Below are 27898 nucleotides of genomic sequence, written 5' to 3' on the forward strand. Positions count from 1 at the left end.
GTCCTGTTATATTGGATGTATCTTTTACTGCCATAATGCAGCAAAAATATCTGGTACCTTTTTACTGATCTTAAGACCTGCTGGTATACTCAGTTTCACTGGGCACAGCCTTCTAATTATACTATTCACATAGAACTTCAGCATCTTACTAACCACCGTGAGATGCTTACTGATTTGGCAGGTTTTCCCAGCTTGGCAAATTCTCTTATAGGAATTTACTAAGTTTAATTTACACCAATTAATTTGTAATCCGGTATTTGAAGCTGGAGCACTTTCCCTTATAAAGTCATTAAATTTAAATAAAATGGTTGCAATCACACAGTCGAACAGTATAGCAAATAAAAAGTAGAATTAGAGAAAGTATGTATACAATTAGCCAAACAAATAAAATACAGAGAACAAGAAATCTTTATTATCTTGAATGCTGGTGCATAAACAAAAACAAGCTTAATTAGAGGAGGAGACAGAGGGCAACTTCAGATACTGAGGTGGATTTCTGGGCAGATTTGAAACTTTTAAGGGTTGTTCATAGTGTCTTTTTTTTAGATGTAGGGCTTTCCTTTTACTGGACAATGTTCACTTAACAGTTCTCACATTATGAAGTTCAACCAGTCTTTTGCCTGTAAAGTTAAATGCAAAGAGAGAGGAAGTGAAACAAAATTCTCTAGAATATACTGATGTTTGAAAGAATTTGTGTTCTTTGTACTTTCATGTACATTTTACAGTCTAAATTTGAAACTTTATTAAGGACGTCTTAAGTTTTGACTTTTAAAAATGTTCAAGGCAATGAATTTTCTTGAATTAAAGATTACAGTAGCTTTAAAAAGGATCAAGATACATGTACAAACAAAATCTCAGTTCCTGGAAACACGTTTTAAGATATAGCACACAAGACACATACTTCTTTTGGGACTAGATTATCCTTTGAGATACTGAAGAATACTCGGTAGAAGATTTATTTTACAGTAAAAATTTAGCCTTTGATAACCACAGCTCAGATAGATCACAAAGTTGAATCTTTAAAGTTTTCTCAATATGCTTTCAGTCCAAATAACTCAAAGACATCTTACGTCCTAAGGTGGATAAATCAGTTACTTTTTCTCATATAATTATCATCAGTGGACTCTTGTACTGGCAGTCTGTCTTGGTCATAACTTATTCTTGCAAAGCCATTCCTTACAGTGAAACATGAAAGATTATCTTCCCCAATGCAAGGAAATAACTCTGAATAAACAACAAAGTTGAAGCCTTAAGTGTCTCTGGACATTCTTGAAAACAGGTTTCAACAGTACTAATATACTTTAACAATTTTCTTCCTTTTTCATAACTGTGCAGTCACTACCTTATTGTACTCTGCAAAAAAAAAAAAATTTTTTTTTTTTTTGGAAGATCAAGTTTTTTATTGGCACAGAACTATTTGGAATGAACCCAAAAGCCATTGGAATGCTGGGTCTCTCCTCAAGCAGCTTCCTCCTCTCTTAACAGCATTTAACTACTCTCTGTCAATGATCTCATCACAGCCGAGTTCTTCGGTCAGACGATTGACAACCATAAGTGAAAAAAGCTCTTCGATAAAAGCCAATTGATCAAACGGGGTCTTCTCATAATGCATCTGAAACCCGCCATCCAGAGCTGCTTCTCTGGCTCTGGAGGTTCTCAGAAACATCTTGTTGGCTTCTTCCAGGGCCGCTGATACTCTGTAGCCCGCACCACTAAGCGGCTCCTCTTCCGGATAGTCATAGTCGTCCTCCCAGTCATCGAATTCCTCGCCCTCGTCCTCGCTCTCGAAATCAGGGCCCGCGATCTGGCCTGGCTGCTCCCCAGGGCTGGGCCGGCTAGCGAGGCCTCGGGGCCCCTGCGGCTCCGCCATTGGCTGGGCCGCCGCCTCCTCCTCCATTGGGCCTTCCTCCTCCAGCTGTGGCGGGGCCCCGGCGCGGGAGGGGTTCGGGGATAGCTCCCGGCTCCCGCCGCCTACCTCCATATGCGGAAGGTCACTCTCACCAGGAATCACATCCATCTGCAGATCGTTGCTCTCCTCATAGAGCTCGGACAGCTCGTTCATTTCAGACATAGCGCAAGCACCTCAACCTCCTCCAAAAGTCGTTCGTTTTCCACAAGCTCTGAGCTACGCGGGCGTGCGGTGGTGCGCTTGCGCAAGCGCCGTGCGCTTGCGTGACTTCGTGCGTGTGCGCGACCCCCAAACACCGCCTCCCGCTCAGAGCGCTGCTCTGGGTTGGCCGCTGATAGTGCCCCCCCCCCCCCCCCTCGGGAACATTCCCGGTGCTTGGTGGTCTGCGCTCCGTGCGTTCGAATTTCAGACCTAGGGCTGTGCATGTACGAGCATTGCCTGGCCTCCACCTTACGTAACCGTTCTGCTGCTTATGATACTATAAACTTGAAAATACTCTAGATACCTTCTGTAAGATAAGGCGGGAAAGATTGAGGGCGAGAGGAAAAGGGGACGACAGAGGATGAGATGGTTGGATGGCATCACCGACTCAATGGAGATGAGTTCGAGTAAACTCCGGGAGTGGGTAATGGACAGGGAGGCCTGGCGTGCTGCAGTCCGTGGGGTCGGAAACAGTCGGACACGACTGAGCGACTGAACTGAACTGAAGACCCCTTAATCTTCCTCCTCTCTCGCCCCTCTCCTTTCTCGCCATCCTCTTTCTGCTGCTCCTCTTTCCTCCCTCCCCAAGCAGTCGCATCTGCTCCAAGGTTTTAACTAACTTTATCTCTGCGCTAATGACCGCTAAATCTGCACCTGAAAACCACACGGTGTTCTCAACCATACATCAGCATATTAAGAACTCATCCATCCCTCTCTTCTATTTTTCTCATTTAAAAAACGTTAAATTCACAAATAAGCATATTATCGGTGTTCTTTAAAAAATATGCAGAGAAGAAACACATGGGCCCCCTTTTTTTTTCCCCACAGGAGGTGACTTTACACTTAATTTGGTGTGTGTTCTTTAAATCTTTTTCTGTGCATTTATATGAATCTTTTAAGTCCTCATGGAAAAATCTTATTTTTTTTACATGTCTTACATAATTGCCTTCAACTTATAAAACAAGCAAAAAACCCCCAAATCTTGTAGATTTAGCTGTTAGTATACATAGACATATGTTTTCATAGTATTCTGTTTGTATAGCTATACTGTAGTTGACTTAACTATGCACAAAGAATTTTCCTTTTTTTTTTGTATTGTATGGGTAAATGAAAATCTACATGTGCCAATACTTCTCTCTAGTAAAAACCCAGAAGTGGAAAGGTGGAATTACAGGGTATGCATACTTTAGTTTTAATAAACATCAAATTCCTCTGAGAGTTATTGTACAAATTTAAGCACTAGGTAGTGGTGTTCAAGAATATCCACACCCCTGCTACACATGATTTTGTTGCACTTTAACAACTTCATCAATTTAATGGTGTCTTGTTTGATTTTTTTATAGCCTTGAATTTTTTTTCATATTATCTTTCAATATGTTTATTGAACATTTGTATTACTTCTGAAAATTAAATGATCATATATTTTTTTCTTATTGATGTAGGAATTTTTTATCAACTCTATGTGAAAACTTTGTTTCACATGTTGCAACTATATTCTCTTTGCCTGTTGTTTCTCGTTTTGGAGATCTTTTCTTATACAAAAGTTTTAAAATGAGCTTTCATGTAGTCATATTTAAAAGTTACTTTCCTGTATGTCCTTTTTTTAAAAGATTAAGATGGATTTGCCTACCTCAGAGAACTTAAGCATAATCTTTTATCTGTCTTTTAATGTCTGTATGGCTCTTTTGTGTTCAAACATGAGGACAGGATTATCATGAGGGCAGGATTTATTTTTATATTTTTTCATATATGTAGCTGATTCAGTTGACTCCACTAATTTAAACACATGTCCTTTTGTCTGCTGTTTGGTGGCACATTTATCATAGGCTAAAAGAGCACAAAAGTGTCAGTCCTTTTTTAGTCTTTATAGTCTAATGAATTTCTATAGTTTTATAATACATCTTAATAATAAGGAAAATCTTTTCTCTTTGTTCTTTAAAAAATTGCCTTTGTTCCTCTTGCACATTTATTCTTCCAGTGTGAATTTTAGAAGTAGTTTAAAAAGTTTCCTGAATGGCGCTGGTGGAATTTTTATTGGAATTGCGTGGAATTTATAAATTAATTTGAGGGAGAATTGACATCTTTATAATATTGTCTTCTCATCCATAAAGGTGATTTATGTCTTTCTGCGTGTTCATGTGTTGTTTATACTCTTCACTGAAGTTTTCTAAAAGGTTTTATGTGGTTCTAATTAGTTATATACTTAGGTTATCTTGTAAAATATACCTCTCCCCTCTTCCCCATACAGTGTCAGATGGGCTGTTCCTGGTGTACGGGAATGATGTTGATCTGTATATTGATTTTGTTTTTAGTAATTATTTTAAACTGAAATATAGAAAACAAATATAGAATAGTGCACAAATTGTAAGTGTATAGCTTGATTATCACAAAATGAATTTGTTTGTGTTAACTACTACCCAGATCAAGGAACATCATTTGCAGAATCCCAGAAAACCACTTGTTTTCTTTTCCTTTGCCCCCAAAGTCACTACTATCGTGACTTCAAACGAATGAAATAATTTTGCCTGGCTTTGAACTTGATATAAATTCAGCTATGCAGTATACAGTCTTTGTGTCTGGCTTCTTTTGCCCAAGAAATATGTTGTTGCTGTGTAGTAGTCCCATGTTTGAATATCACAGTGATCATCATTGGGATTGTTTCCAGTTTGAGGCTATTATGAGCAAGGCAGTGATTATCTTTCTTGAGATCTTTTGGTATATGTATTTACACAGTTCTTTTGGATATACATCTAAGAGTAGAACTGTTGTATTCTGTTACACAAATCTGAAGGCAGGATTAGTCAATTGGTACATAGTTGTTTTAATGAATCTTTAAAAGAATATGACAAATAGGTCTCTGCAAATTGGTCATTACACTGTGGTTTCCAAATAAGGAAGCCTAGAATCTCAAGTAAAAGAGACAATCTTAGCTAACTTATTCAGTTTACTTGGATAGTCTTACTTCATATTGAAACTCTTTAATGTTAGCACCTTAGTAAGAATGGTGGCAAATGACTGAAACTCAAGTCAAAGTAACTTATATAAAAATAAATAAATAAACTAGAAAAAATACATAAAAACATAAAGGGAGGGGGAAATGTATTAGTTGGAAGTGATCAAACAAGTGTTACCCCCTGCCTTTTTACTGTTTTTGACTTTCAGCTTTGATTTTTCGCCAGAGAAAAATAATTTTCTAGCAGACTTTTCCCTCATGACAGCAAAAGATGACTCCTAGAAGCTTTGGGCTTGTGCTAAGATATTAAACGACCGGGAGAGATGCATTTCCTCCGATTATTCTCCTCATTTCCTCCTCAGAGATGTTGATTGTCTTTGTTGTATTTAGATGGATGGTGTTTTCTGATTGGCTAGGCCTGGATCATGTGTCTAGCTGCAAGGGGAGGGGGCAGTAAGATGCAGTAAGATCAAACCCACGTGAACCTCCTCATCTAAATAAGATTATTATAGTACTTGGATGGAGTGGTTTCCAAAGGGATGCTGAGTAGGCAAAATCAAAACAAACAAATGTATGTACATTACTGTTAGATGGTATATAACTAGGTATAATTAGTTTTTAGCATCATATGTGTTTAATTTGTGTTTTCCAGATTATTGCAAATCATCATATGCAGTCTATTTCTTTTGCTTCTGGAGGGGATCCAGTAAGTATGAATTCATTAAAGTTCTTTTTTTATAAGAGTTAAAAGAAATTTCTATATAAAGCATGTTAGCCACTACCTGTCTTTTCCAAATATCTTATTATGGTTCGTGAATAGCTATATGTAGCAGGCAGTGAAAACTTTGGTTCTGACAAAATATTTCCCATCACTGACTTTGTAAATACTTGGATTAGTGGATAAACTAATAATACTCCATTGTGTTACTAGCCATGGAGTTATCATCTGAGAAGCATCTTGTAGATAACATCAAATTCATAAAAAACAAGTATGTTATACATCTGTTGATGGTCCTCCCTCAGAATTCTTTTCAACATAGAGTTCCAGGCAGATCCTCCTAATCAATTGAATTTGGCACATGAGGGGAAGCCTATTTGCCATTCTGGCCAGCAGCCAAGGCAACTAAGTCTAATCTGAAATGAGCAACTAGGTTTTCAGAAGCTCATGCAGGGAATGTTGAGCTGGGGAGAGAAAACCTATTGTGCCTCCTAACCAAGAGGCCACGTGATGCTCAATTCTCATGAATTGTGCAGGTCTGAGTTGGTGCTATCCCTCCAAGTGTTCTCTGCAGAGTGGAGGGTCATTCCCGGACCTCCAACTACATCATTTCTAGATCAGAGCAAGAGGAGATGGGCATTGACACAAGGAAGCCTGTGACTGACCAAGAAACACATCTGTTTAAACCGAGGGAGCAAGAGAAGGATTTTGCTCCTCTGTGACATTATGACATTTTTCTTGTACCTGCAAATATGCAGGGATTTTACCTGATCTTACACCCAGTCAAAAATCTGCATATAACTATCCCCAGCTCCTCTCTATCCACCCTCCATCCAGCCTTGTAATCTGACCTCAACAGCGACACCAAGGGATATGTTTGGTAGCAGAGAGCGTCAACTTCCAGCCTGAAAAGGCCAGCACTATCACTTCTCTTCCTAACCCTCTATAACTAGACCATCCACGAAGGAACTTGAACACTTTTGTAAAGCATTGTAAAGTAATGAGTTCTGTAAGAGCAGTGGGAAAAATAATTGTTGCCGTTTGCCTTAAATTTCCCTTTTCAAGTTTCAAGAGTTGCTGTCATTTTAAAATTGGTACGAAAATCCTCATTTACCCTAGACATGCCATGCATGGCGTCTATCATAGTTCTCCAGAATCCCAATTCTTTTTAGACTGTCTTTATGTGCCTTTAGTTCTTTAAACCAGTCAAAGCACTGCCGCTACCAAAGATAGTAAAGAATTTGTATCCACCGTGGGAAAGTTTGTACCTACTGAATTGAGTGGCACCTCTGTGTTTTCTACAGGTGAAGAGAAAATCTGCTGATTTTACATAGAAAACTGGGGTGACCAGAGCCTTGGCATTAGAGGTTCCCCCAAGTGAAGTTTTACCCTCAGGTCAGGAAGGCAATATGGTGGAGTGCCAGGCTCTGGAGTCAAGTAGACTTGAGTTACTTACACTCTCTTAAGTTTCAGGGTCCTCTTCTGTAAAATGGGAAATGATCCTCCTTGCCTCACAGTGTTGTGAGAATTAAGTGAAGTGGTGCATGTAAACTGCTAGCATAGTGCCTGGCACAGAGTGATAAGAGATAACTGTCACCGCTATTGCTAATACATGTCTACATTTTCTTAGGACACTGTCTGAGATAATTTACAGCTTCACGGCTAATTGAGTCCTAGGATTTGGAAGCTAAAAGTCTCCATGACCTAATGTGGTACCTTCTTCCTACCAGATTCCCTCCAAAGTTTCAAAAATACTGGGTGTTCCTTCTCACCTCTTGACCTTGCTCACCCTCACTTTTATTCCCTTCTCAAAAACAATTTACTTGTCTCCCTTCAATCAGCCATGAAGACAGTTCTTGGTAATGCTTTTGTATCTGTATATACTTTCTCCATCTCAAGAATGCATTATGAGTATGAGAAAATTAAATATACTTCTTATATTTCCTCCCATTGTTTGTGCTTTTAACATTCTTTAAATTCTCCCAAATATTTACAGTTATGGAATTTTAAGAGATTCTTTTGAACATGAGGAAACTGAGGCCTGGATATATAAGAAGTGTATTTAATTTTCTCATGCTCACAATACATTCTTGAGACCTCTTTCCTATCAACTAAGACAGCAGACAACATTGCGAGCATCATACCACCTCTTCAACTTTAAAATGAGCAGCCAAGCCCACACAATTGTGGCTTTGCTTCTAAATTATATAATATAAAGCTCATTGGCATGACCTTATTTATATATAAGATATTTCAAATCTTTTGTCTTTTTGTATAAGAGAGATTTACTTAGGTATGTGTTATTTTTTAAAATAACTGAAGGCAAGTTATACTGACTCTGAGATCCGTTTCCTGTATGATTCATTGTGGGTTATTAAGTGATTGTCCTTGAGGGTATTAGAAACATGGACTTTTATTTCCTGCCAGTTGATTTCATCTTCCCTCTAGAGAGTCATACTTCTAATCTGCAAATGGCACTGTGTGTATTTTTTTTCTGAGAACTGAGATAACAAAAAGCATCTTTAATTATTAAAATCTTATCATTCATCAGCATACCATTTTCAATAAAAGTCAGAATTACCAAGTAGCTTTTTGTTTGTTTTTACAAAGCCAGCAACACATCTCTCTTTTTTAAACATAAGTTGAAATGGTGCTGTTATATCTTCTTTTTAAGTGTCTTTATTTTTATACAATTATTAAAGGTAAATTTCATTTACAGTTATTATAAAATATTGGCTATATTCCCTGTGTTATATAATACATCCTTAAGCCTATTTAACCTAATAGTTTGTACCTCCTCTCCTCTTCCCGTATATTGTCTCCTGCTCTGGTTACCACTAGTTTGGAGCACATCTTTTGGAATTCCTGAGGCTTTTCTATTTCAGAAATGATCTCTTCTTTCTATATGTTGATCAGATAAATGCCTTTTATTTTTGCTATATTATTCCTTAAGTTGCGCTGCATAAAAAGCAAGCTAACCACCACAAAACCATGTCTCTTTAATCAGCTGATTTTCTGATCTACATGGTATCTGTTTGGACAACTGGGAAATCATGGTGTCACATCCTAGTTTATGACATAAACTTTGTGATTGCATAACCCCTGGTATTTCAACTTTCAACACAGGAGAGTAATAGTCCCTAACCATTTTAAAAGAATATTTGTCCTAACACAGTCCCTACCTACATTCTCTTTTATTCTCAGTGATATTGTCTGCCTCTTAATCTTTAATCTTCAGATTCTCTCCCCAAGGCGCAGAGAATGTAGACTTTACAATTGCTAAGTATATATTATGTATTTGTTTATGTTTCCTCCTAGGTTGCTTTCCTTTGCTCTTTAAACAGAAACCTTAGTGTCAGTCTTTGCCTGAATATCATACCCTAAATGTACTCTTTTATCTTTCACCAGTACAATCCATTCATTTTAAATGCAATCATTTTCCCTTTTTTATAGGATACTACAGACTATGTTGCCTACGTAGCTAAAGATCCAGTTAATCAACGAGGTATGGAAAGCAACTTCTAGATTTTCTTAAGAGTTGGTATATACCAACTTCTGAAAGTAACAAGCAATTATTTTCAATATGTAAAGTGATGAATATCACTAGAGTGCTTTATTGGGGGTCTAGAAATATTATGTAAATATGTGTTTGAAATAAATAACCTGGCCAGCAGAGCAAAGGAGAAAAAATTATAGATGGGATTTAAATCCCTTCAACCAAAGTCTTATTATCCATTTGTATAAACAAAAGGGAAGCTGTTTCAGTAAGGATAGATGGGGCTGGCTGCCACATCCCCAGTGGACAAATGAATTGCACACAAGACCCAAATCAGTGGGCCTGTAGTTGCTTTGGCAAGTGTGTGCATGTGTGTGTTCATAGGTGTTAAGTCTGTGCCTTGCTGTTCAAGAGCCGGGCATGCCACTCTGAGTGTCTGGCTTTTTCTCATCTTTTAGATCTCAGTTTTAATGTCTCTTCTTCAAGAAGACCTTCTTTGACTGATAGCATCTACCATCTCCAGTAGTATATGCCACTCTGCTGGGTTATAATACTTTGTATCTCTTCTATTGACTCTTAACCTACATTTTTATTATTTTAGTTACTCACTTGTTTATGTGTTTCATGTCTGTCCTTTCTACTAAAAGCTACTGGAAGGCAGGAAATTGTTTCTCTTACTGTTATTTCCCAAGCACTCATCACAATGCCTTGCACATGGTGATGATCAGTAACTGTTTTTGTTGAATGACAGAGTGAATGGAAGAGTGAGTTGATGAGTTGTCTCATACCAGGATTTAGTAAGATTGCCTAAGAAACTCACCTGCCAGCCACATTTTGTGTCAAGGGCCTGAAGTTAGGCCACTGGGCCTCTGTAGACAGACATGCTGAGTGTTGCTTCTCAGCCCTGACTCTGGGGTATTCAGACTCATTTTAGGGACGAGTGTTAGGTTGCCTCCCTTCCTTAACTAGAGCCTATTAGTTCAGCAGTACCCTTTGTCACCTCAGGGTGGAGTTTGCCCCCAAACATCCATTAAGTATATATGGAGTGGAATTTGGAAATTCAAAGAGCTATAAAAACAGGAGGCAAAAATGCACGTGGTGTACTGGTGAGCAGGGCTTCCCTGGTGGCTCAGTGGTAAAGAATCTGCCTGCCAAAGCAAGAAATGCAGTTTCAATTCCTGGGAAGATCCCTTGGAGAAGGAAATGGCAATCTACTCCCAATACTTCAGTATTCTTGCCTGGGAAATCCCATGGACAGAAGCTGGCAAGCTACAGTCCATGGGGTCACAAAAGAGTTGGACACGACTTAGCAACTAAAAAACAACAAATGCTGGGGAGCAGGTGAATAAACACACTTAATAGGATGCAGATTGTGTATGAAGGGGAAAAAAGTAAAAAAAGGACATCTAGAGGGCCGATAGGAGAGAGCTAATAAGTAGAGACAATCTTATGGGCAGATGGGTGGAGAAAGCAGGTTACAAAGCAGAGATTTAGGAAGGTTCATTTGGCAGCACCGTACAGTAGATGGATTCAGGGAGGGGGCAGGTCCATTTGGAAACTATCATGATTGTCAAAAATGAAATTGTGAGGACCACCTGCTGGCACAGTACCCAGCACAGAGTAGATGCTCAGTAAATGCAGACCAAGAGAGCATGGCTTGATGAAATCGGAAGAAGAACGGGTTACAAATACTGTGCTATACTCCTTTAAAATAGACTCTAAACTACATAATAAAGAATGGATATTACTCAAAGAGTAGATGGGAGAGACAGGAACTAGTGAAGGAAGGGGGGAGTAGGAATGGAACATAACAAAGGATACCAGAAGAACAACCTCTTTTAATCAAGCCTGAGTTTCCCTAAAGTTGTTGTTTAGTCGCTAAGTTGTGTCCGACTCTTTGTGACCCCGTGGATTTAGCTCACTAGGCTCCTCTGTCCATGGGATTTCCCAGGCAAGAATACTGGAGTGGGTTGTCATTCCTTTCTCCAGGGGATCTTCCCAGCCCAGGGATTGAACCTGCATCTCCTGCATTGGCAGGCAGATTCTTTACCACTGAACCACCACTGAAGCCCTCCCTAAAGAATGGAAGTAGGCTGTTTTTGGGAAGGTCTCTGAACGACAGATCCCTTTCTTTCAACCTGAAAAGGACAGGCTGAAAGGAAGAACAAATAGATCAGGAACTCTAGATATTTAGTAACTTTGCCATCAGTCACTGAATTTCTCAGGCATGTCCTTGCTCTTCAGCAGAAGGGGTTCAAAGATTATGCTCGTTACTGAGGTTAATGGCCTAGCAGGATCCACGTGCTTGCTGATCTGCTCGCTTGCTTAAGTGAAATAAAGCAGAGAGAATATGATGCAACTCATTCGCTTTGAAATCTGGTGCCCGAGTAGTTCATTGGAGCTGAGCTGCTAGAAGGAATTCAGGGGGATCCTGGCACGAGAATTCTGCAAAGGCTTTTATGAGAACTATTGACTGAGCTCATGGATGGATTTCAGAGTAAGAAGAGAATGGACTCAGAAACTCTTCATATAGAGGTTTCAGTGTTTTCTGTCTTTAGTTCCCAGCCCAGGTAAAGAAATAAGAAAGGTGCTGGAGTCAGACAGGCTGGACAGGAATCATAATTCTTCCCCCATCACACTGTAGTCCTCAGTTGTTTCACAACTGAGTTGTTTCACATCCCAAACTTCAGTTTCCTTCTTTCTTTTATACTTAAAAAAAATTATTTTTAATTGGGGGAAAATAGCTTTACAATGTTGTGTTGGTTTGTGCTATGCAACAGCACATCAGCCTTAATTATACATACATTACCTCCCTCTTGAACCTTCCTCCCCTCCCCTCATCCCACCCCACCTAGGTAGTAATAACATCTGCTTGCTAATGTTGTTGAGAGGAGTAACAGATAATACTGAGAAAGCACCATTTCCTTTCCTGTCTTTTCATCTTTCTGTCTTCTTAGGGAAACAGGTCTGTCTGGTAGCTAGATGACTTAGAAACATAATGTGATTTTCTTGGGCAAAAAGGTTAGTATCTCCTCATCACGTTCTGCTCCTTTTCTTGTCCCCTGGCCCCTTCTCTTGTGTACCTTCTCTGCGAGAAGCCATTCTGTTCACAGCATACCCACTGTTTGCACACCCCTCAAGTGTTAAATCCTCTCCCCTCACCTCTGCCTCTGGACTAATTTAATTTCTGCACAGAGGTACTGACACAGATCTTGAGTCCACGAATAATTATTAATTACATACTAATACACAAGAGGCTGAGGTAATTGTTTAGAAGAAAAATAATAACTGGCCATCATGGGCTCATCATCACGGGCGAGAGAAACAGAGCCTGTCCGATGTGCAGGAGAAGAGGGGAGCACGGGAACAGTGCCTGGAGCCTGCCAGGGCACAGGTAGGCTTTGTGCAGTAAGTGAATAAAGGCGCAGGTGGAATGAGAGCTTAGGGCTGTGGGTTTGGGTGGTGGGTAAACATGGGTCGTGAAGAAAGTGAAGAGTAGAAGGAGAGGAGCCATGGCTGAAAGGGAAGAAACAGACTGTCAAGGCTTAGAATGCCAGCCAAAAGGTTACTGGGAGCTGTCGAAGATTTTGAGCTTAATAAAGAATTATTCTGGTTTCTGCCATTCTACTAAAATTATAAAATGATAACTTTTCTGGCCTTTGCATCTGTAAAGGTGATACTGAGGGCAGGAAAGTGGTCTGGAATTGTGGATTTCACTTTGGAGGATATCTCACTGGTCCGGGGCAGGGCTGATGATGCTCTAAACTACATGGGCAGGAGAAGGGACAGTCTGGACAAAATTGTGAGGTAATAGTCCTTGGGAGCTATTTAGATAAGAGCATTGATAAAGAAATAGAAATCAGGTGATCTCGAGGACTTAATGAGATATTATATTCGATGCACGTATCTCAATGCCTGGCTCATTGTAAGTATGCAATAAACGGTAGCCATTATTATTATTATTGTCTTGAGTGATTTCAAGTGGTTTGCCAGTCAAAAAACAGGCATTTTTACAAGTAGGAAAAATAATCCAATAGAGAAAGAAGAACAAAAAAAAAGTTATCGTTTATTTTGTGCTCACCACATGCTAGGCATTGTCAGGAATACTTAGTCTGCATGGTCTCCTTTCATCCTCACAACAGTCCTATGAAGTAGATATTAATGCTACTGCTTTTTTATAGAAGCAAGCTCTGGAGCTGAAAAGGTAGTTTTGCTAAACTCACTCAGCCAGTAAGCACCTGGACCAACTTCAAGTCTGGAGCACACACAAAAGAAGATTACCAGGCACCAAGAAACGTAAAAGAAAAACAACTTACTAGCAATAAAAGAAACACAAATTATAAATAGGTATCATATTTGTCTTTTATAAAAAGGTAAAATGTGATTTGGAGTTGTAGTATCTCCTGAACACTTCCGGTAGGAGTGCAGATCCAAATGTTTCAGAAAGCATACTGAAAATTTGCATCAAAACTTGAAACAGTATGAACACTTTTTAAAAATAACTTTATTTATTTCTGGCTGTGCTAGGTCTTTGTTGCTGTATGCAGGCTTTTCTCTAGCTGCCTCGAGCTGGGGCTACTCTTAGCTGGGATGTGCAGGCTGCTCCTTGTGGAGGCGTATCTTCTTGCAGCGCATGGGCTCGGACTTCAGTATCTGCACTCGGTAGTTGTGGCTCCTTGGCTCTAGAGTACAGGTGCTATAGTTGTGGTGCACAGGCTTAGTTGCTCCACAGCATGTAGGATCTTTCCGGATCAGGGATCAAACCGGTGTCTCCTGCGTTGGCAGGCAGATTCTGACTGCTGAGCCATCAGTGAAGCCTGTGTAAACAGTTTTGAATCAGCAATTTCACTTGTAAGGAAATGAGATATGTACAAAGATTAAGCAATAAAGATCACTGGTGGCTCAGCAGTAAAGAATCTGCCTGCAATGCAGGAGATGTGGGTTCAATCTCTGGGTCCAGAAGATCCCCTGGAAGAGGGCATAGTAACCCACTCCAGTATTCTTGCCGGGAGAATCCCACGGACAGAGGAGTCTGGCGGGCTGCAGTCCACAGGGGCGCAAACAGTCTGATACGACTGAGCATGCATGAGCATGTCACATAAGAAAAGGAAAATTCAGTTATTTATAAATAGCAAATTATTTAAATGAATCCATAGGCTGTTCTACCATGCAGCAATTAATGTTATTAAGTACAAAAAGAAGATTATGAAACAATGTGTTTGGTATGATCCCAGGTAATTTTTTGAAAAAAAAAAACATTGTAAAGACACGTCACAATGTTAATAGTATGCAGATATTCCTGGTTAGTGAGATTATGTAATTTCTTTTCCTTGGCGTCTATTTTCTAAAACTCCCTATAATGAATGTTTATTGCATTTGTAAAAAAAAAAAATGTTCTAAATCCTTGAATAAATAAAAAGAAATAGTGAAATCAGAAAGACAATATTATAAAATTACCTAGTGAGTTTGGCTCATCCAGGGGGAAATGTTCAACTGAGAGGAGAAACCTGGAGGTTTGTGGGGGCTGGGGAGAGGTTTCAGGTTTGGAGAAGCTGCAGCTTCTTAGCCCTCAACGTGAGCAAGATGACTGAAAGTAGAAGTCAGAAAGAGAGGGCTGAGGTCTCAGGGAATGGGAGAAAACTGAGAGATCAGTATCCCCTGAGATGGAGGAAGAACAAATCTCTCTAGGAGAAGATACCCGGGAATGTCTCAGACTGAAAAGGAGTTAAGGGGAATGGAGATGGAAAATGCCATTCAGTCCAGCCGTTGACAGGCTGCTGGTCACTGTGGGAACCACAGTGTCAGTGATCGGGTCATGGCAGGAGTCAGACCTCAGGGATGAGGAGAGCCTGGCTGACAGGCAGAGGAGCCCAGGCTTCATGCTAATTATCCTGAATGTTCCCACAGTCTCCCCTCTGCTTGATTCACTTTTAGAATTTGTGCCTTCAACTCAGGGAAGCTACCACTTTTTCCATCTTGACTAGGACTCTTTAGTGAACTTCTTATTTTATAAAAGGCCTCTTCTGTAGAGAAGGTGAGCTCCAGTAAGAGTGTTTTGAGTTTACCTAGTGACCAATATAGCCTACGCCTGTAATTGCTGTAAATGAAGAATTGCTTCACTTCTTACTCCAAATGTGTGCAGTGCAGGACAGCTTGAGTATTTTGTCTGAATCTAGTCTGTGAAGAGGTCCCAGTTTACGTGGACTACCTGGGTATAGCCATGTCGTGGTCCTGATTCTCTATAAAGAAAGCAAAAAACAAAACAAAAACACAAAAAGAACCCTGTAAAACCAATTTAAATTAACCCAATTATGTATATTTGTGTTTATGGCTGTAAAATATATGTGCTACTGTTCTGGTAACATTGATAAACTGTGGTCTGACAGCTGGCTAGTTGCTTCAGACTGATTTCTTCCTAAGGGCTATTAGACTCTGCTTCAGTCTTATAGCACCATCTGGTGGATAATCTGAGAAGCTGCACTTTGGAATTTCTAGTTTTCCCATACAAACCGAAACCAAAAACAAATGAACAACAAAAGCAAAACTGGTCTATTTAAGCATAAAGCATTAAAGAAGCGTCTGTTATTCTCTAAGAATTGTTCTCAGCCTCTTGTCCGTGACTATCCAGTTAGGAAAACAAATGAAAAAGAAGAATATGAATCTAAGATTCTTTTACATCCTACTTAATAGAGTACCTGATACTCAAGAATAGAATTGTAGGTCTGTCTGTTTACAGACAGAACATTCTTTTCATTTTCACAATGAAAAGAACCCAAGTCTGTGTCTGATTCAGACATGGAGGTCAAAGCTCAGGCCCCCCACATCACTGGAAAGTCAAATTGTTTTTGGGAGAATTGGGACTTTCTATATGGTTATTTTTCTTCCTTCTCATTAGCTAAAGATTGAGAAATTCTTGACCAAGCTGGTGCTTATCTGAGTTTTTGGAGATGGGTCTAGCAATGGGAATTGGGCATATTTGTATGTGATTCAAAACCCATTCCTGTCTGGGTCATGACCAACCTAAAAAAGAACAAAGAGCATTTTTGCAGAGCAGCATGTGAGTGGCAACAAAAGCACCATCAAAATGTGTGTGCTCCCGAAGGTGATGAGGCTGCACAGGAAACGTGCACAGGATCAGGCATCGTGTCCAGCTGTTCCTTTCCTGGAGATAGGCACCACTGTTTTTTCTTCTTTTTCTGTTTAATCTTTAAAAAGTAATATGACAGTAACACGGTTATCCAAAGGAAAGTAAAAAATCGTGTTGGTAAGCATCAGCCCAGGAAAAGGACCGAAGCCTCAAGTATCAGAATCAGAAAAGTTGAGAGAAATAAAACGTTTTGGTAGTACATGGGAAGGGGTAGAGGATGGTTGGTGGGTTTGGGTCATTCATTCATTCCTGTATGCTCATGTGCCTTGCCCTGTTCCTCGGAGAGTTTAAAGTACTATAATCGAGGGAGGATAGGATTTCTGTAAAGCAGGAAGGGAGTTCAGAGATCGTGCAATGCCCTGTCGTGGCGGGTGAGGGCCTGGGTGTAGCATACCTTATTCACATAGACTGTGGTATAATTGGCCGTTGAACTGGGATCTGCATCTTATCACAGAGTTCTTTCAGCCATTGTTGTTTTCTCATCCCTTTCATGGGAGATAAACTTTGGTTTTTCTTATTTATCTATTTATTTATGGTTGAATCTCCCACATCTCCCACTATCTTTTCCATCTTTATCTTAAGACATTTTGTTTATTCTAAGAGAAAGTAAAATTACATAAATTGTTTCCATTTTGATTTTTAAAAATATTTGTTTTTAATTGTTGATGATTGCTTTACAATATTGGTTTGATTTCTGGCCTTGACTTCATTTTTAATTGGACCAGGAATTTATGAGATGAAAAAAATAATTCAAGTGAGTTACCTTTTTTTACCATAGTATAACACAACTATTTTGGGCTCAACCAAAGGACACATGTCCAAGGGCACTTTATAGGTTTAAGGATGTGAAGCCTAGCCAGGAAAGAGGAAACCATTTCCACAAATGACCCAAGCGGTCATTTGTACCACTCAGTGGCCATGAAACCTTCCCTGTGATAGGGGCTCACTGCCAGTCTCACTTCAGTAGAACTGAAGAGGATTTCTCACAGCAGAGTTATGGGTGTGATTCAGAGAAATCAACATTAATTCATTCAACACATACTTTTAAAACACCTTCAGTGTATTAGTCACTGTGTGAAGCTAGTGTAGAGAAAAGAAGGGGGCAATACACAATGGCAGTCTGAAAATAGACCAAACATTTTCCTTTGGTAAGAAGGCTGTTAATTTATAGACATTGTTAATTGGGTTTTCAAAACTGTAATTAGCTTCTAAGTCTATTTTAAGATCCAGGTTGCTTCTTAAAAGGGGCAACCTTACAAGAAATGATCAATAACCCTTTTGGAGATTTGATATCTTAGCATTGTTTGATTTAGTGATACCATCCCCTGCCTACACACACACAAACATCCCTTCCAAAAGTTCAGAGACATAAATTCCTTAAGTAAATGTCCAGCTAATTCTGAAATGAGAATTGTCTGATATTCCTTGAGATGGTTATCAACATAAAGCTAGGAAACCATTGTAGGTTCTACCATAACCTACTGCTGTTAATAGGCTCTGCAAATCCAATTAGGCGTGAATGATTTTGTGAAAGTGTTAGTTGCTCAGTTGTGTCTGACTCTTTGCAACCCCATGGACTGTAGCCCGCTAGGCTCCTCTGTCCATGGGATTCTCCAGGCAAGAATACTGGGGATCCAGGGGATCTTCCTGACCCAGGGATTGAACCTGGGTCTCCTGCATTGCAGGCTGATTCTTTACCATCTTAGGCACCAGGGCTTGATTGAATTTTATTTTACTTTAAATAAATATAAAATCCTTCTCAAGACTACTCAGAGCCTAAAAACATGCCTTCATCACAATAGGTATCCTCTTTCCTCAGGTACGTATCCCTTTTAGTAAAATGTTTCAGTATTGTTCCCACAGTCCCACCATTTCACAGTTTGCTTTTTATTTAATCTAATTCCATAGGCACCCACTTAAGCCTTTCCTGTTCTCAGAAAGTAGCTGACAGTTTTTACAACGTTCTTGTATATATTGAACAATTATCAAGCCTTTCCCTCATTCCTCAATTCTTCAGGCTATACAGACCAATGTAATTTTGAAAATCTTCTCATGAAACTTAGTACTGTATCTTAGGTTATCCTTATGATTTTAAGCCATCCTCATGAAACTTCAGATTCAGTTCAGTCATATATTAAGGCCCTGAGCACAACACCATACTCTCATCAAGGCAGTCGACATTCCATGTGATGGGGAGATTCATTTATGGTCCCCTGAACACAAGCTCTGGTTTTTGCTTAGCAGTAGCAGATTCGCTTGTGATGTTGTGTCAGCTGCCCCCTCCACAATTTATTTCTTTAATTTTCTAGTGATAGCTAGCCCTTTCTAGTAACAGCTTTTTAGAGAAAGTATCTATAAAAATTTTAATATCCTCTGATAGTATCAGTCTTCATGAAATCTTGATTTGGTGCTTATTGGAGATGGTTCTTTAGTAGGATTTCACAGACAGGGATTACCACACCATCACTGATTTCTAGTAGCAATGACAGGGCCACGGGATGGCTAGAAGAAAGGGTAGTCTAAAGCCCCTGTCTTCACCAGTAGCTCGTCCCCCGTTTGTGAGGGGGGCATTTAGAAAGTTATTTTGTTTTCAATCATCCGTAGAGTACCATGCAAAGACAAGGCAGCAGACATCATCTTCTTGTCAGGTTGTTGCCCTAAAAGCATCTTCTGTATTGAATTCTAGAGCTAACATGGAACATGAATCACAGTATTAGTCAAGATCAGTCTGCCTTTATTAAAGTCTGAGCCCCAAATACCTGCCTTAAGACTGGAATTTATAAGTGTTTTGAAGTATTTCATCATAAAATGTGAATGTTTCTTCTCTTTGACACATATAAAATATGAAGTATGTGATTTCAGAGCTGCAGAAAACTTGGAAACCTACTTCCTTTTATTTACCAGTTCATGTTCTGGAAGTATTTAAACTTTATAAAATCTTCTCTTACTGAAAATTTATTGTAATTTTTTGATATGTCCTCTTGCAGCCTGCCACATACTGGAATGCCACAACGGAATGGCCCAAGACGTCATAAGTACCATAGGACAGGCTTTTGAACTGCGGTTTAAACAGTATTTGAAAAACCCTTCTTTGAATACTTCTTGTGAAAGGTCAGCCAGGAATTCTATAATTATTTGACTTACCATACTTTGTTTTGTTTTAAAATTAATATGGCATTTAAAATGGACTAATGAAATTAGTAATTTTTTATTTACCAATAGATACAGTTTCTGTACAAACTAATAGTGACGTTTTTACTCTTCTGCCTTTCTTATTTGTCTAGATATTTCCTCTTGCTTTGTAATGTAATTAGGGAAAACACTAAAAGTGAGAAAGGGTTGACCCTGTTTCTCTGATGTTACACAGAGCTCTGAATTAATTAGGTAGTGTCATAAAATGAGCAAGAAGAAATTTCTCAGGTTTGTTTCAACCCCAGATCCCTTGCATATCAGTTAAAAGAATTAAGAAAGAGCAAAATCCTAAGAGTCAAATGTGTGTAGCAGGAACTCCTGTTTGCTAGTGTGTAGTACAGATAGCTCAGTTCCAGCCAGACCAAGGCAGGGGTAGAGCACGACGTGACCCAGGGCTCGGGTTGTCCTGTCTGCAGCACAGAAAGTCCACATGAAAGCTGAACCCTTTCAGGCCTGTCAGACTCCACCACGTGTGGAATGCAGTGAGGCCCCTGGCTTGCAGAATGCGTACCCGAGAAATAAAATTCTTGGACACTTGTAAATGCATTTCTGGACCCCCCCTCCCCAATTTATCATTTTGTGCATCAACAAACACCAAACTTGGAGATCTCCTCTCAGAGGTGGTTTAGCACAGCAAAGAAGAGGGGCTACCAGCAGGCCTTGATGTTGAATTTTTTCTAGAGTGGCTCTTGCATTTTAGTGCTGTCTTTTCATTGACATGTAATGAACCCAACAAAGCTGTGTGGGTTGTCAGTGGAGTCAACTCAGTCCAAATGGACTTGATTTATTTTTTCTCATAAGAAACTTTTGACTAATTCCAGTTTGGAAGAAAATCCTGTTTTGTTTTGTTTTTTTTTTACCCTATTTCTTAAAAACAATGCATGTTTACATGAAATGACCCGCTTGCCACATGTGGTTCTAATATTTCTTTATGAATCACATATACTCCAGATTTATGCAGACAAGATAGCTGGCCATAGCTCTTGTATTTTTTTTTTTTTCATCTTGGTTTATAGTAAACTGAGCCAGGCCCTCTGCTCAGTATCTAAATTTTCTTTGAGCAAAAGCATTTCCAAAATGCTACAGTGAAAGTGGGGTGAAGAATTCAAGGAAAACTTTGTTATTTTTATTCGATTGACAAAAACGACTTGCATTCAGGAAGTTCGTGTATATATGTATATGTACATATTTTATCACTAAGAGGAGACGTGGAAGCATCACCCGTGGCACTTTTTGTTGGCTTACCCCGCTTTGATTGTCTACAGAAAGCTAAACAATTCAGCCATCTGGTTGCTTCTATCCAGACGTTTGACATCACTTAAGCACAGTTAAAGCACGAAAAGTTTTTCAGGGTGATTTGCATGGTTCTGATCTCTCTGCATCGCCTACAGCATATGAATTCCCACCCAGCCTCTTGGGGATCCTTTTTTCCCTTACAGCGAGGAGGTGCCTGTTGATGGCCATGCTGAGGAGAGAGAAGATCATGAGTATTATAATGAAATCCCGGGGAAGCAGCCGCCTGCAGGTGGTGTTTCAGATGTGCGGATCAAAGTTCAAGCCACAGAACAGATGGCTTACTGCCCCATACGGTGTGAAAAGCTGTGCTATTTGGTAAGTAATAGTTTATTGCTATTGTAGCTAACAATGCAGTTCTGTCCTATCACTGAGCTTAATTTGAGGATTTCCAAATGCTAGTTTACCGAAGATACCGTCTTCCTCAATACAGAGCCAGAGAGTGAATCATTGTCGGAGCTTGTGCTAAGTAACTTTTACTCCTAATCCGCCAACCTCATCCTCAGCAGGTGACCTCACATCTTACTTCTCTGGAAAGACTAGGACTGTCCAGCGTGTAATCCTCAACTTCATCCTTCCCTGTCTCCCAAGTGTTTCTATGTCCTCCTTGGTTAGAGAACCTTAGCTACTGTCTCCACAGCTAATCCTTCCCCTGAGCTCCTGACCCTATTCCCTCCCACCAACACTGTGCCCTAGTTCTGTCCCTCAACCTGTATTTCCATCTTAATTTTTTTCTCTGTATACCAGTTCTTTCTCTTCTGTCTGCAGATAAACTTGGACTCCCCCAACCCATCTAATAATGTCCTACCTCCCTGTCATTTTCCTTTCATCCACAAACTTGTAGAAAACAGTGTATTTCTGCATTCACATCCATACTACACTTCCAAAATCTGAACTCTGCTTGACAGCTTGATAGAAATTTCTTTTACAGTGCTCACCAGTGGTTGTTTGGTTGCAAGCTTATTTGCTAAATCTATTTTGAATCTGTCTATAGCGTGTGATACCTGTTGGCTTTCTGTTCTTGTTTTAGACCTCTTCTGTTAGTTTCTAAAACATTTCCATGTGTCATTCATTCTGCATCTTTAGTTGCTGTTTTTCTTTCTTTTTCTTGTTTTCTAAAATTTTATTATGAATATATTCAAACATAGAAAAAATTTGAAAGAATTGTACATGAATACTCACCACCTAGATTCTATAATTATAATTTTACTCTGTTTGCCCTGTCATCCTATGTAGCTATCATCCATCAATCCTTCTTATTTTTGATGCATTTCAAAGGAAGTTGCATCTTACCTTTTTTTGATCTTGTTTTCTTGCATGCCCACCCCTGTGAAACCAAGCATCTGCTTTACTGCCATGGACTCCCTTTCCAATGCTCTGCCCTTGGCCCCGGTTTTTCCTCTGACATGCCACCTGTGTACACACTCCACCAGCTTCTTTGTCTTCAGCCATACCTGCCTTTCCGGCTGTAATTAAACTCAGCATTTTACCTTGACTCCAAGCCAGATTCCTCTCCTGATGTGCTCAAGTTTATTAATGGCATTCCTATTCTTTCACTGGAGAAGGCAATGGCAACCCTCTCCAGTACTCTTGCCTGGAAAATCCCATGGACGGAGGAGCCTGGTAGGCTGCAGTCCATGGGGTCGCTAAGAGTCGGACACGACTGAGCAACTTCACTTTCACTTTTCACTTTCATGCATTGGAGAAGGAAATGGCAACCCACTCCAGTGTTCTTGCCTGGAGAATCCCAGGGATGGGGGCGCCTGGTGGGCTACCGTCTATGGGGTCGCACAGAGTCGGACACGACTGAAGCGACTTAGCAGCAGCAGCAGCATTCACTAATCTACAGTTTTTTGTTTTCTCACATTTTAGGCCATATATCAACTCAGTCTTCAAGACCTAGGATCCTACCATGAAAATATCTTGAATCTACTCAGCCTATATCATTCCTATTGCATCTTTCTAAGTTCTGGTCCAAATTTGCTCAGGTGACCCTGAAGGCCCCTTCTCTGTCTCCGGTTTCATTCCCTCAAACCCTCCTGTGTGGGATTAATCTTTCTAAAGCATAGATATTGCCCTTCTCAAAGGTGTCAGTGGATCCCATACTGTTACTGAAGAGAGAGATGTATATGGATAATCGAAGTCTTTAATAGCACGAGATTTTTCGAGGCTGAAAAGGGAGTCTGGCACACACCTCAGTAGAGGAGCGCTCCAGTCTGCCAACTCAGTTAGATAGAAGTTTGCTAAATGGCCAGTGTTTGTACAAGTGTCCTGGAAATCACACTTTCTGGCTGAGCTTGGATTGAGTCCTGGAATGTGACCTCCCAAGCAGAAGCAATAACCCTCAGGGTATAGACCTTAGGATTATGGCCCTCCACACCCTAACCAGACCCACCTCTGCAGCTCCAAAACAATTCACTGGGAAAAGAGGCTATACTCCCCATTCAAAATATCAGTTTCTTTTTCTCACTTTATCTCACTTCCTGTGTCATAAAGTGGTGTTTTCTACTAAATTCTACTGGGAGCTTTATTTGTCTTTTGCAAGTTTATGAACTTATACTATGTTTGTAAATGTTTCACAATTTGTTGTTCACACAGCCTGGAAACTCCAAGTGCAGCAGCATGTATGAGAACTGTCTGGAACAGAGCGGGGCCATAGGTAGGTACAATTGCACTTCCCTGTCTACCTCACTTCTTATTCCTTTTACGTTATGTGATCGTGTGTGGCCCATGCTCTTAAATAATTCATGGAAAAGTCAGGTGTATATGACCAAACACTCTGAGAAGCCTTCCGCACTCTGAAAAGCCCAGGATGCCATGTGTGTCAGTGAGAAAGCTGTGGTTTCGCTTGCTCCTGTGTGCTCTTCCTCACTACAGTTCTGCTTTATGGAGCCTTTCACTGCTTTGAATATCATGAAAGTTCTCTCACCGGAAAGATGATTTCTCTACTCACAACTCAAGGGAATTCCACTTCAAAGAATATCAGACAGTAAGCTAATATGAAAATTGATGCTTGTCAAATCCATTAGGATTAAGAGAAAAGCTTTATTTCTGCTTGGCAAAGGGAACAAAAAGAGATCTCAAATGTGAGAGTACCAATTAGAAGTTCATACACTCCATATCCGCCAGGGCATTAAATGTCTTACTACTACGCATGATAATTGGCGTTGGGCACAACTCTTCCACAACGCGATTGTAGGGCATAGACGATCACGTTGGAAATGTATTTTCATTAAAACATTCTACTGCTAGTCATTTTATTCTTTTTTTTTTTTTAATAAATTTATTTATTTTAGTTGGGGGCTAATTACTTTACAATATTGTAATAGTTTTTGCCATACATTGACATGAATCAGCCATGGGTTTACATGTGTTCCCCATCCTGACCACACCCCCCACCTCCCTCCCCATCCCATCCCTCTGGGTCATCCCATTGCCCCGGCCCTGAGCATTTGTCTCATGCATTGAACATGGAATGGTGTTCTGTTTCACATATGATAATATACATGTTTCAATGCTATTCTCCCAGAACGTCCCACCCTCACCTTCTCCCTCAGAGTCCATAAGATTGTTCTATGCATCTGTGTCTCTTATGACCCAGCAATCCCACTGCTGGGCATACACACCGAGGAAACCAGAATTGAAAGAGACGCGTGTACCCCAATGTTCATCGCAGCACTGTTTACAATAGCCAGGACATGGAAGCAACCTAGATGTCCATCAGCAGACGAATGGATAAGGAAGCTGTGGTACATATACACAATGGAATATTACTCAGCCATTAAAAAAAATACATTTGAATCGGTTCTACTGAGATGGATGAAACTGGAGCCCATTGTACAGAGTGAAGTAAGCCAGAAAGAAAAACACCAATACAGTATACTAATGCATATATATGGAATTTGAAAGATGGTAACGATAACCCTATATGCGAGACAGAATAAGAGACACAGATGCATTTTATTCTTATAAATTGTTGAAAGTATTTCTTTGGGAAGGAAAGTTTTGCAGCTTTAGAGTAGAAGATAACTGGACATTATAAATAATGCAGTGGAGGACAGAGCTGGATAACTATGCTTAGGGACTCAAATTAGCAGCACTTGCCAACTAGAAGGTAGTCTTTTACTTTCATGGGTATTTTCATATTTCTTATAGAATTTTTTCAATGTAATCCATTAATTTTATTATTTCTTATGCAGTAGGGATACATGAGGATTTGGGTACCGCTATGATCACCACTTTCCTCTACCCTGCAAAAGGAGTTATGAATTGAGATAGTATTTTAAATTTTTTAAAATATGGTTCTTTCTGATGGAAATTAAAATTCCATGCCATTCTTTAAGCTTACTTAAAATTCTGAATGCATTCTTAATAATAAGACTAAAAGCAAATTAAATTAGTATCAAGTGTAAATGTATTTTTAAACCTGTGTTCTCTAGGAGCTGCAATTCCTTTGTTCTTTCCTTTTTTCCTTTACTCTGGAAATTCCTAACCTAGGATTTAATAGTCAGAAGCATACCACATGTGCTTTGTACTGTTGTATCCATTTTCTACCTGTGCTGAAGCTCACTTTGAAATAGCTCCGTGTCCTATTTTATCTCATTCTATGTTCTTCATTTATCCAACAATGCACTCAATGATCATCAGGACCTCTGTGGGTCAGGCATTGAGCTAGTGCTAGGGGTGGAGACACAATTGGCTTTCATAAAGTTTGCAGTGTAGCCAGAGGGCATACCTTAAACCAGTGCTTGCAAATATGATGAGCATTTCAAAGCCCAGGATACTGCGGGAACAAATAACAGAGAAACTTACCTTAATCTGGAGGACTAGAGAGGGTCTCCCTGTGGAAGTGACAACCAAACAAGACCTGAGGGGTGAGTGGGGGCACAGAGAGGGAACGGGAGAGGGAGCAGGAGGGAAGGGAAAGTATAAATGAATACTGAAATTCTTAAGTGTGCCAGGACCACTTCCGTGATCACTGCAGGGAGAGAGTACAGGGGGAGCCAAGACAGGGTCCTGTGGAACTCCAGAATGTTCCTACCTGCCGCAGTATGTCTCTTCCCAGCTCATCTCCCTTCTCTCCATTGTGTAGTTGTCATGGCACGCCCTTCTGACCTCAGCCACCTGGCTTCTAGGGGAACTCACTGAGTGAAAATCCTCAACCTTTCTAGAATGATGTTGAATGTGCTAAATCACAACACTACCATCAGAAAAAAAGGGGCAGGGTTTTCTTTCTTTTGTTTCCCTCAAAAGCTTTCACCTTGATATTTATTTTACATTTTTTAAGTATCGTTCCCCCTAGAGCAATGCTATTTCAACTTTACTCAAGATTTTTCTTTTTGTAAGTATATCCTTGTCATGTAATCTAATTTGTTGTTTCTGTTTATCTTGGTTTTATGTCTCCTTTAAACCAACAAATAATGTAACCCCTTATTCTTTCATGCTTTATACATGCCCTAATCTATTACCAGATCGAAACTCAAGAACAGACTTTTGTAATAAACACTTATTTGAAGCCTGGAACCTATTTTTCCATAGAAGTAAAATTAGCTATTATGGCTGTCTCCTGGACAAGTGACCATGTTCTGCTATTTTGGTTTCCTATGCTAAAGCTTGAGTATATATTTTTAATGACCAATACAGCAATAGGAAATTCTGTTGTAAGCATCTGTTCTTCAGTTATACTCTGTGGAGTAGTCTACGACTGATCCCAGCTTCAGTACACTGTCTTCCTTTTTAGTGGCCCTAAGGTAACAGTTCATAGTTGGGAACCTTTCAGAATCTTGGGGAGGTGACAGATGGTGTTCATCGTTTGAAAAAAACCCTCCAGCTGGATATCCTCTTCACCTGAAAAGCACTGAGCTACCGCATTGTTTTCTTAGAAAAGCAGGTTCTAACTCCCAGTGGGAACCAGAGTACTCTGACACCATTTCCTCAGACCTTAGCCACTGAGCCCATGGAGGGATCGAGGGACTCAACCCCTGCTGCGGGGACCATGACAAGTATAAGCCCCTCCTATTGTGGCAGTAAAGACTTTCCTAACTAGATAGTCTTTTCATCCACAGACACCCAGCAATCAGGGGTTCCTATCTTGGGGCCTGCCTGTGATGACTTGGGCATGTGTTTAAAAGTGATCTGAAATTCATGACCAGTCTCTAAATTAAGAGGAGTTGCCAAAATAGCAAATAGACAGTTTTTATGGCTTTTCCCAGAGATTAATACATAAGCATTTGAGAGACACCTATTCAAATATTTTAAATAAATTTTGGCTTTTTAATTCAAATATATTTATTTGTTAAAATATTGACTTAAAATTTGAATTCTGGTGTATAATAAGTACTGCAATAGGCTTCTTGTTATTGAAGGAGTTAATTATATTATTTCCAGATGTATAAAACATCCCTGTCCTTAATAATAAATTCCCTTGTGGAAAAAAATAATTAACAAAATAGCATACTGTTTCCCTAGCCTTCAAGTTAAAATGAAAATATTGATATTTTTAATCAAAAAGATGTTAAATTCCCACAAACCCTAAGGGCTTTCACTTTAAAACTTTGGTACCTCCAGAATACACACTATGTATGTATTTATTTTCTGCCACAAATCTTCTCTTTGGCAGATTGGATAGTTTCTCAGAGTAATACTTGGCACAAAGAACTTTTGGAATGCATAATGCCTGGCATGTGTAGTTAAGCTCTCATCAACCACACACTTTACCCTAGGAAGATTTTAAATTTGGGCATGAGGTGAGTTTTTTTTAATTTAAGACCACTTTGCTGACTTAGATATAATGGTGCATTTGAAAAAAAGGAATGGTGGTTTTTAAGAGAGACTATATAGACATTGGTGCTTTTGTGTAAGCCTGTGGGATGGTAAACTTAATGTGTGCAGCTCATAGCAGTGCTCTCTGAGGGGCAGATGAGTCAGCGCCCTATGTTAAAGGTTAACTTGAGGTCTTCAGGATGTGGTTGGGTCACATTTGCCAAGAA

General features: G+C 39.7%; 2 protein-coding genes across 8 annotated transcripts in view; one reads left to right on the forward strand and one right to left on the reverse strand.

Annotated features, from left to right (window-relative positions):
• The window catches only part of SHC4 (SHC adaptor protein 4), a 160816-nt gene that overhangs the window by 112758 nt on the left and 20160 nt on the right, over positions 1-27898 (forward strand). For all 7 annotated transcript variants that reach the window (XM_081508519.1, XM_081508522.1, XM_081508521.1 and 4 more), the window contains exons 6-10: positions 5716-5769; positions 9235-9286; positions 19412-19535; positions 21056-21227; positions 23508-23568. In XM_081508519.1, coding sequence (XP_081364645.1) covers positions 5716-5769; positions 9235-9286; positions 19412-19535; positions 21056-21227; positions 23508-23568 — 463 coding nt within the window. The remainder of the gene's footprint in view (positions 1-5715; positions 5770-9234; positions 9287-19411; positions 19536-21055; positions 21228-23507; positions 23569-27898) is intronic.
• Positions 391-2122, reverse strand: EID1 (EP300 interacting inhibitor of differentiation 1). The gene has a single exon (XM_081508526.1). It carries the CDS (start codon positions 2069-2071, stop codon positions 1493-1495), a length of 579 nt encoding a protein of 192 aa, XP_081364652.1. The 5' UTR covers positions 2072-2122; the 3' UTR covers positions 391-1492.

Source organism: Giraffa tippelskirchi, chromosome 7 (assembly GCF_054371585.1).
Source record: "Giraffa tippelskirchi isolate mGirTip1 chromosome 7, T2T-mGirTip1v1.2.pri, whole genome shotgun sequence".
In the NCBI taxonomy this organism is placed as follows: domain Eukaryota; kingdom Metazoa; phylum Chordata; class Mammalia; order Artiodactyla; family Giraffidae; genus Giraffa; species Giraffa tippelskirchi.